Below are 10,000 nucleotides of genomic sequence, written 5' to 3'. Positions count from 1 at the left end.
GAGGAGAACTTTTATTTTGATGTTAAAAATGCACTTGAGACTTTGACGTTGAGGCTTCATGGTGGAGGAGTGAGTGGGGAGGACCTCAATGAAGCCAAGGGTTATGTTTTCTAGTATTTAACATTTATTCCTCTGTTCTTCGGGGGTTTCGACTCATTTTTCGACGGGAAGGCCTTCGTCTCGGATGAAACAAGGTTCAGAATTGGTGCTAATTGCCAGAAATAAAGTGAATTAATTGAATGGCATGACACCTGATGTTGGTCTCTCCATAAATTGTTGTGGGAAAAGAAAGTTAACGGGAATGATTACTCCTTGTGTAAGGATACCTCTTTTGAATTACTTGTATGGTCCTACATATTCATAGACAGGTGGACGGGCTTGCTCAAGCATCTTGTGTCAAAAGATATTTTAATATTGTTGAGCATGTAATCATCAGATATTCTTAAGCAGTACATGAATATTTATATTTATACATTTGTGTGTGTGGAGGTAAACTGATTTCATAAAGAATAGTCTAATGAAGGGTATTCTTATTACGTAGATCACATATTAGTATAGCAGTAGTTCTTTTACTGAAAGGAAAAAGGATTCTTCATGAGTGAGAGACTGCAGAGTTGCTTCTTGAAAAAATACTAATGTAAAATGTGAATACATTTTACTGATTCATATTAAATACCATGTTTAAGGTAAATGTTTGAGATAAAACTGAATATCATGGAAAAAAAAGACATGTATCATGTAAATCCACCACTGCTGTTGTCTCAACCATTTGAACTCTGCTAAAGGCAAATAAACCTCTTTTAATTATGCTCTGGCAGCATATCGTCTATTGAGAACCACATCAACCTATATCCTCTGCTATTTATATGGAGGTATTTTACCCATGAAACAGAACTTAGTGACCAAGGTCTTGCTTCATAGTCTAATTTTAACATTTTTGAAACTTGCTAACATTCAGGCAAGTTAGATTTCCGTATTTAATGATAATCTTGACCTCCCTGGTCAATTTTCGTGTCATGTACACATGGAGGTTTGTTGAAGCAAGAGGTTATAGCATTGCATGGTGCCTAGACCTATGGTCCATGATGAATAAATATCTGTGCTGTTGAATAAAACTTGTTAGAAGCTAAATTCTTCCAAGGAAAAATACAGTATTGGAAAATTTAGATTATGATTTTGTCTACATTTTAGTATAATCTTGATTTTCTTTGTGGAATTCATTGTGTCTAATATTTTGCAGTTTGCATTCTAGACATTGAGCTGACTGATCCCTTACTGAAGGATCAAAGATGGTCTTGCTAGCACTGAATACTTAACTACATTTTCTCAGATACTACACTGACAGAATGTACTGCAATATTTGTTTCTCTCTTTGCTACCATTTTTATTTTATCTCTACCACATAATGCCCTATCCAACAGTCTTCATAGGCTAAGATTGTAAAGAGATGAGAGAGAGAAGTTTGTGAATTGTTTTTGTAGAATGCCTTCTACCCATGTATACTAATACCATCATAGTGTAGATGCTGCATGTGGACTAGGTGTTAATCTTGAAAGATCTTTTTAGATGTGAAACACAATCTCCTTAATTCATCAGGATTCAAGTTAAGAGAGGAAAAATGAATTGAATACTGATTTTCTCTCACAAAAAAAAGAAAAGGGTTAATAGAAATGTATTGCAAAACAATTTTACTTCCAGAAATAGATTTGTATGTTAGCAGCTTTACTGAAAAGAATGGCAGGTGTATATAACTGTCTTGTTAATGTGTGGTGAAGAGAGAGGGTGTGTGTGAATAAGTGAATGAGATGTATTTGCCATGTTGCTCAGATTTTGGTCAATTTAATTCAAAACTTTTTTGTTTGCCCTCAACCTTGGATCTTTTTCATTCAATTTACATAACCCTTTTTTATCTTTGCAAGAATCCCTATGTATACTTTGGCAACTGGCTCAGAGATAACATGATCTGTCGTGCCTTTCAGTTATATCACTACAAATAATGACTAAATAGAAAGTTATCATTAATATTATTATTATTTTTGTTTTTTTCTAGAGGAGGTAATATTTCAAATGCATATAGACATCCTTACAAAACCTTCAGTTTGAATTCCCTTTTAACCTGAATAATGGCCATATACAAGATAATATTTCAGAAAGAAAAGAACTTATAGATTTAGATTAGTAAGGGTATTTAGGTTGGCTGTTTATCAGTAAATATATATTTTTTGTGTATGTGTGTATTTTACATAATGTTGTGATGGACTGTACTTTCTAATTACAAATACATAATAAACACCCTCTATTTCTCTCTTCCATTCCCCCTTTATACTCTCTCTCTCTCTCTCTCTCTCTCTCTCTCTCTCTCTCTCTCTCTCTCTCTCTCTCTCTCTCTCTCTCTCTCCCTCTCCTCTCTCCTCTCTCTCTCTCTCTCCCTCTCTCCCTCCCTCCCTCCCTCCCTCCCTCCCTCCCTCCCTCCCTCTCCCTCCCTCCTTCCCTCCCTCCCTCTCTCCACTCTCTCTCCCTCCTTCCCGCTCTCCACTCTCTCCCCCCCCCCCCTTTCACCTCTCCCTCCCCACTATATCTCTCTCCTTTATAGTTTTCATGGTACAACAGAGACAGAACTGAAAAATAAGAAGATTAACGATGTTCATATTGCATTTTAATAGGCTTATAATAAAACCAGCAGTTTTGACTATTTTATAATTCAAAAGAACTTGGAAAAACCATAGATGAACTGGTGTAACTTTCTCCCCCGCTCTTTCCTCTCTCTCTTTTTCTGCCTTATTGTTTGTAGAAAAAAAGGACAGATCTAGAAAAGTGCACTGCCCAGGAATGGATATTTCATGGAAGTCAGTATATATGAATTAATTTGCAATAGGAACTGATAAACTATACCAGTGAATGTTGGACCTTACATTTCAGGCTCAATATCAAGTGTTGTGACAATCTGTCAAGTGTTCTGTACTATAGAAGATGACTTGCTATTAAGAATGTTCTTGCCTACTATTTACATATTTTTTGAGTGGAGTTATACACATTATGGAACATGTGTTGTTTTGTGATACTGTATATAACATGAACTGCACTTACTGAGAACTGAATTTTAGTTATTAAAAAGCGTATGAAAATACATATGTAATAAAAACCAAGTGATTACATAAAATGTGGAAAACATAAAACATAGATAATTTGCATCATAATTTGTTTAATGCTGATTTAGATGCATTGAATCTAAGTGAGATGGTGATAAGACCCCCTACAAATAATGTGCCCTGAAAATATGGCACGAGGACCAAACGCTTAGATAGGATCGACAGAATATCTTAGAGCGTCCTATTTTCAGCAACCCAGGTCCCCGCCTTTGAAGTCATTTCTTATTATCACTGCGAATAAGGAAGATGTACCCCGTTAGCAGAGGGAAACTTGAGGTATGTATCCTTTTATAGTTTTGATATCGCTCTTTCAAGTAAGGGGTATCTGGGTTGTTTGAAAAGTCAGGATGCGAACTTTTTCAAGTCTACAAAAGATTCCAAACCGCTCTGAAGCTCCTATTATCAATAGCAAAAATTAGCTCGTCAGTAGAGCATTGTCTTGAGTAATAGTGCTAAGTTTGATATATAACAGACACAAGCTCTGCTCATTTAATTTTGCAGATGAAGTGAGAGGAGCAGGGGCCCTAGAGTGGAGTGTCACCATGTGTCAGCATTTAATCCTGAATAAGCAAATTGGAAGCCAGCATCAGAAACAACCTGATATCCCATACTTGTGAAGCAAAAACTCAAATAAAATGTATATGAAATAACCTTTGTCTTCTATATCCCTTACCAGTAATTCCATGTGTTGAGCCTGTTTTGAATAAGGTTTTATTTTATTTATTTATTTTTTATTTATTTTTTTTCTTATTTATTTTTTATTTATTTATTTATTTATTTATTTTATTTTTTGCATGATCTGTGGCCTTTTTTATTATTATCTTTAGCTTTTCTCCTTTTTTTCCATATCTGTGGCAGTGTGCTTGAGATTAGGATTACAGTGTGAAGTATTTTCTTGTACCCTAATTGATGTCCTTTTCTTTTTTCTTTTTACAGATATGTAGCCAACAAGGAAAGACCTGCTGGGAAGAATTTTATCTTGTAACAATACTGACCATTGGCAAGATTCAAGATGGAGCAAAGTCAAAATACATCGGGTATGATGTGGTACAACTGCAATACAGTTGATGGCTTTATTACCTCAAATGCACCAGTTCAAGTTGAAATAGGCACTGTTGATATTGCAAGACAAATCAATCAGCAAGTGCAGTTGCAGTATGGGAGTCTTCAAGCAGTTCCTGCCCAGCCTCAACATCAGATCATTGTGGCCCATCATCCACAGCACCATCCTCCTCCTCCAACACCTGAACCTCCTGTTACTCCCAAACCACCCAAACCTCGTGCCAGGCCAGCAAATGGTGAGCGGGTTCCGTGTGCAGAGTGTGGGAAAGACATTCTCCTGTAATGCCAATTTGCGAGATCACATGAGGTTGCATACTGGTGAGAGACCATTTAGCTGTAGTGAGTGTGGAATGTCATTTGCTCAGCGTTCTAATTGGAGGTTACATAAACGTGTTCATACGGGGGAGAGACCTTACATGTGTGGCATATGTGGAAAAACTTTCTCGCGTAGCTCCCATTTACCAGGTCACATGAGAGTTCATACAGGGGAAAGACCATATTCCTGTGAACATTGTGACCATGCTTTTGCATCTGCTCAAGCACTTAAAAATCATGCTCGTACTCATACTGGAGAGAAGCCATTTGTATGTGAATATTGTCAGACTGCTTTCACACACAGTTCATCGTTATCTTCACATAAGAAAAGGTGTACTGGTGAAAAGAGAAAACGTGGTAGACCATTAGGAAGTGGTAGAAAAGCTTACCGGAAAAAACCCACTGGAAGACCTCGGGGAAGACCAAGGAAGAAAGTCAGGTATGGAAAGAGAGGTCGAAGGAAGAATCCTGTAAATGAAGATGCAGCCATAGATTCAAAAGAAGGAGCAAAAACACTGATTAAGGCTGAGATCCATGCTGACAGCAATGACGATGCTCAAGGGGCTGGACAACCAACCATTCAGGCAAAGGAAGAGCTTGAAGAAATACCAACTGTTGAAATTGATCCAGAGTCCATAAATGTGGAGCATGGTGCTTTGGATACTGATCCATTAGCACTAGATGAAACAATGTCACATGAGGAGGTTCTTAATCAAGAAAGTATACCTCAGGAAAACCATCTCACCCATGAAATGGTGCGAGCTGAAGAAGTAGTGTCTGTTGCAGTGGCGTCAGCTGGACTAGAGGAAACGACTGATTTGCATCAAGAGGCAGCAGTTGCTATGGCTGCATTGCATGAGGGAGCAGCACTTAACTTAGCTCATCACCAGCTGCCTCAAGAATCCTATGTTGAAAGAGATGCTTCTCATACTATGTGGTACCCAAAACAACCTTATTAAGTTGTGTGATTGTCTTATGCAGATATCTTCAACATAATTTTTTCCCCCCAACTTAATCTTTTCTTTTCATTTAGTAATTTTCACCTTGAATAATAGATATTGGCATGATTTCTTTCACTGACCCATATCCCACAATGTGGTGGTAATGACCAAACATGAAGTGGTCGTGGAATTCCAGAAAAAAAAAAAATGTCATTTAGTGTATGATTCACTGTTCCATATGGAACACATGGTTTTACTTTTAATATTATTTTTGTACTGAACTAATAACTGCTTATGTATTTTGTAGGCAAGTTTCACAATGAACATCAGGAGGAAATGCCTTGTAAATCGTTGAACTTTTATAGAACTTTATATGTATATATATATGTATATTTTTTTGTGATCCTTGTAAAGCTTGAAAGAAAGAAAAAATTGTTATATGATTTATGCAAGTTCATTACTTCCACATTGTGAAACTATTGCTCGTTCAGTTATTTTAGTATATAAGAAAGGCAAATAAGATTTTACTCCTGACCAATCAACTGTTGTACAGTGAGGAAAAAGATATTGGATTTAGTTGAATTGTAGTAAATCACTTCTTATATGCGGTCCTCATCATAACAATTACTGTTAAATATTGATATTTCAGATATACAAAAGGTTATTGTTTAAAAGCTGAATATGTAGTTTCTCACTTCTGTCATAATAAATCTTGAGAATTTTTTGCTTAAGTTTTCCATTCCATAGAAATATACATATATATTTTTTTTTATCCATCTTAAGTGGGCAGAGTTTAGAAAAGATACGGAAATTGGCTATCATATTTACTAGTATTATGAACATGTGATTGTTATCTTCATATAATGATTAGGTTTTTCTATCTTTCCTTCTTTGTTATTCATGTTCCTTTCTTCATTCTCAGTTGTCGTCCTTTCCCACGGAAGAGCAAGACATGGTTACTCCTCTGCTCATCTCTTTCTCTCTCTCCTTTACCCTTTCACTCACTCACGCTCTCTTACCCGTTTGCTCTCTCTCTCTCTCTCTTACCCCTTTGCTCTCTCTCTCTCTCTCTCTCTCTCTCTCTCCTCTCTCTCTCTCCTCTCTCTCTCTCTCTCTCTCTCTCTCTCTCTTCTCTCCCCCCCCCCCCCCCCCTTCTTTCTCTCTTTTGTTCATGTGGAGTGTAAACGAGTGCTAATTGCAGTTAGGCAGAATCAGTTTTATTTTCAAGTTTATTTTTAGGTATTTACATTAGAAAACAAGCTCTTTTTTTTCCATTTATAGAGAGTTTGAAGCATCAATTTTAAGAGCTCCAGTTCAGTTTAGATAAAAATGGATGGTGTGGAGTTCAAAAGTCATCTTAGGCACTGCTAGAATTGTGGCATTACTGCGAGTGATGATTTAAGGGGCCTGGAATTGCTGCAAAAATCAAGCTAAATTCATCATCAACCTCTTCCCTTCACCCCCATCCTTTCCTACCTTCCTACCCCTTCTTCCCTTCCTCCTTTCCCTTTGCCTCTTTCCTACCTTCCATCTTTCACCTCTCCCCTCTCTCTTTCTCTCTTCTCCTTACCTCTCCTTATTGCCTGCCTTCCCTCTTATTATCCCCCATCTTCTCTTTCCTTCCTCCTCCTACCCTCTTATCTTCTCACTTTCAACCATTCGTCTACTTCCTCTATTTCTCCCCCCTTCCAGCTCTCTCCTTCTCCACCTCCTATCTCCATTCCATTTCTCCCCTCTTCCTCTTCTTTACCCTCTCAACTTTCTCCTGTCTCTTCTTGCCCGCTTCCTCCTATCTCCTACCTCCCCTCTCCCTTATATCTCCTTTCCTCTTTCCTATCTCTCCCCTTCCTCCTGTCTCGTCTCCCCCCTTCTTCCTACCTCCACTTTCTCCTTTCACCTATCTCCTCTCTCCCTTTCCTCCTATCTCCTATCTCCTCTCTCCCTTTCCTCATATCTCCTATCTCCTTGCTCCCTCTCTCCCTTTTCTATTCTTTTCTCCCCCTCTCCTCTCTACACTCTTATATCCCTCTCCTTCTCATTCCCCCTCACTTGCACTCTCACTTTGTGTGTATGCACATCCATGCACAGGCCTGTGTTTCTGCTTCCCCCCATCCTCTGCCCTCATCCCTCTGCAGAGAACTTAGACCAACCTCCCAGTAGAATATTGCTTGATATTCGAAAAAAAAATCAAGTTTATCTTGCATGCAGAAAGTTCTGTTACAGTATTTATTTATGTATTTGTTTGCATTGAAAGCTTAGACTATATTTGGCTTGTTGATTTATTTTTCTTACTGTTATTGTACTTACTGCAAATATTATATTATATTGTTCATAAAGAGATAAAAGAGCATAGAATGGTTTTAGATGAGACAAAGATAACCCAAGGAAGGGTTAGTTAACTCAAACTATATACTTCCACTAGTAATGATGATATCACCAGATATTAACATAAGCACTAATGAATATTAGTGAGGGGTAGGCTGGATTTATTTTCTCAGTATATATGTACTAAGAGGGTTTCTGTCATTCATTCTTCCTTTTTTCCATTTTTCTTTATTTTCTTTTTCTTATCTCTGCTTTCCCATTTTTTCTCTCCTGTCCATGGTTCATTTCTGTTTATCAACTCACCCCATTTGCCTGCGCTTTTACCACCTCACTTTTCTTTCCCTTCTATTTTCTCTAGTCTGGCTTGAATCCCCTTGCTATAATTTCTTTCTGGATGGTGCTAGTGCAATAGGAAAGTTTTGATAACCATGTGAATGAACTTGCCCCAAATATAATATGGCTGAATGATGATGAATAAATCTTGAATAAAATGCTGATTATGATAAACAGCAATAATAATAATAATATTGAAGATGATGATGATAAATTGATAATATAACAATAGTAATATGATAGTAATACATCTTGAAAAGTCAGAATATTCATTAACAAAAATAGTTGAGATAATTATCTAGATGAATGAAGAGCCGACCAGTGCAGTTCATACTCTTTCTATATATTTGTATTTATGTATAATTCAGTGCTTATTTTTTATATAATAAATATGATATATTAGCCTCAGGATGTATCATTATAGCAGGTAAGTGAATAATTTGAGATTTCCCATAATGTATATTTCAAGGTAATACCTAATGCCTGCTCTTTAAAATCAGTTGATACCCCACTGACTGGTACAGGGTCCTGTGGTTCTGTAATCATTAATTTTGAAGAAAATCAGGCTGAAACCACTGACAAGAAGGAATTGTGATGAGAGCAAATCATACCAACTATGAAATAAAATTAACTGCTAAACCCTGAGACTGGTGATACTAAATAAAGGTTTAAATGTTTAGAGTGGGAAGTGTTAAAATTGACTGTTTAAACCTTTCTGTTTACCTGTAGACAATGTCACTATATATTTCCATAAACTCCTTAGCAGGAGGGTGTAGGTGAACATCTGTGCATTACCTTAAACAGATGAACTATGTAGCACAAAGTCTAAGCTTCCAGTGGTGATTGTAGTATGAACCACACCTACATGATATGTAACTGACTTTGATTTTGATAATAGCACCAGAAAATTTGAATAGAATGATTTTGATAAGAGAACCAGAAAGTTTATAAATTTATCAAATGAAAAGAACTGCATATGGTTTATATTACAGTAGACTGGATATGTATATTTTTCAAACTTCACAAAATATTTGGAAGGATTTCAGTTCATACTTCAGGATCACATCCCTTATGCATTTTGTCTTTCTTTATTTTCAGACCAAACAGGATGAAGGGCTAAAGCCAGTGAGTGCCAGAGCTGAACTGCAGCTGAAGCCAGTTCCACTCCCACAAGCTAGGGCTGCAGGACGGCAAAATGGAACACATTGTAACTTCAGGTGTCACCGGTGTGTCGGGCGTGACCCAGGTGACCGGCGTCGGTTCCATGGCAGGGGTCACAGGTGGTGTGGTTCAGGGTGTGGCTGGTGTGCAGACCCTCAGTCCTGTAGGCAGTGTTGCAAGTGTTGGCTCAGTGGCTGGTGTGGCAGGGGTGACTGGAGTGTGGTATAATTACAGTCCAGATGCTGTTGGACAGATTATTACTACCAGTCCAGCTGTGCAAGTAGAGCTAGGGAGTCCAGATATTGCACGGCAGTTTAACCAACAAGTACAGGCTCAGTATGGTAATTTGCAGGTTCAGGTGCAAGCTGTAGCTGCACAACCTCAAGTTGTCAAACCTCAGCCTGCTGTAACTCCTGATCCTCTCATGGTAAAACAGTCTAAGCCTAGGGTGCGTCAAAGTGGTGGTGAACGGGTCCCATGCCCTGAGTGTGGAAAAACCGTGTCCTGCAATGCTACCTTGAGGGATCACATGCGAACACATACAGGGGAACGGCCTTTTGTGTGTGGTGAATGTGGTCTGGCTTTTGCACAGCGATCCAACCTTCGTATGCACAAGAGGCTTCATACTGGTGAAAGACCTTACATGTGTGGTATTTGTGGAAAAACTTTTGCACGTTCCTCTCATTTGCCAGCTCACATGCGAACCCACACTGG

At 38.0% G+C, this 10,000-nt stretch overlaps 2 protein-coding genes across 2 annotated transcripts in view; both read left to right on the top strand.

The window, feature by feature from the left end:
• Positions 1–6,191, top strand: part of LOC119578121 (zinc finger protein 585B-like) — a 6,714-nt gene extending 523 nt beyond the window's left edge. Inside the window, 3 exon segments of the mRNA XM_037925855.1 lie at positions 3,341–3,425; positions 4,086–4,473; positions 4,475–6,191. Of these exon segments, the coding sequence (XP_037781783.1) occupies positions 4,162–4,473; positions 4,475–5,485 (1,323 nt within the window). The 5' untranslated portion in view covers positions 3,341–3,425; positions 4,086–4,161 and the 3' untranslated portion in view covers positions 5,486–6,191.
• The window catches only part of LOC119578120 (zinc finger protein 2-like), a 13,434-nt gene that overhangs the window by 735 nt on the left and 2,699 nt on the right, over positions 1–10,000 (top strand). Inside the window, exon 2 of the mRNA XM_037925854.1 lies at positions 9,224–10,000. This exon is cut by the window's right edge and continues 2,699 nt beyond it. Within this exon, the coding sequence (XP_037781782.1) occupies positions 9,321–10,000 (680 nt within the window). The 5' untranslated portion in view covers positions 9,224–9,320. The remainder of the gene's footprint in view (positions 1–9,223) is intronic.

Source organism: Penaeus monodon, chromosome 10 (genome assembly GCF_015228065.2).
Source record: "Penaeus monodon isolate SGIC_2016 chromosome 10, NSTDA_Pmon_1, whole genome shotgun sequence".
In the NCBI taxonomy this organism is placed as follows: domain Eukaryota; kingdom Metazoa; phylum Arthropoda; class Malacostraca; order Decapoda; family Penaeidae; genus Penaeus; species Penaeus monodon.
The sequence above is the reverse complement of the archived record's forward strand: the minus strand, read 5'-3'. Positions and strand labels throughout refer to the sequence as shown.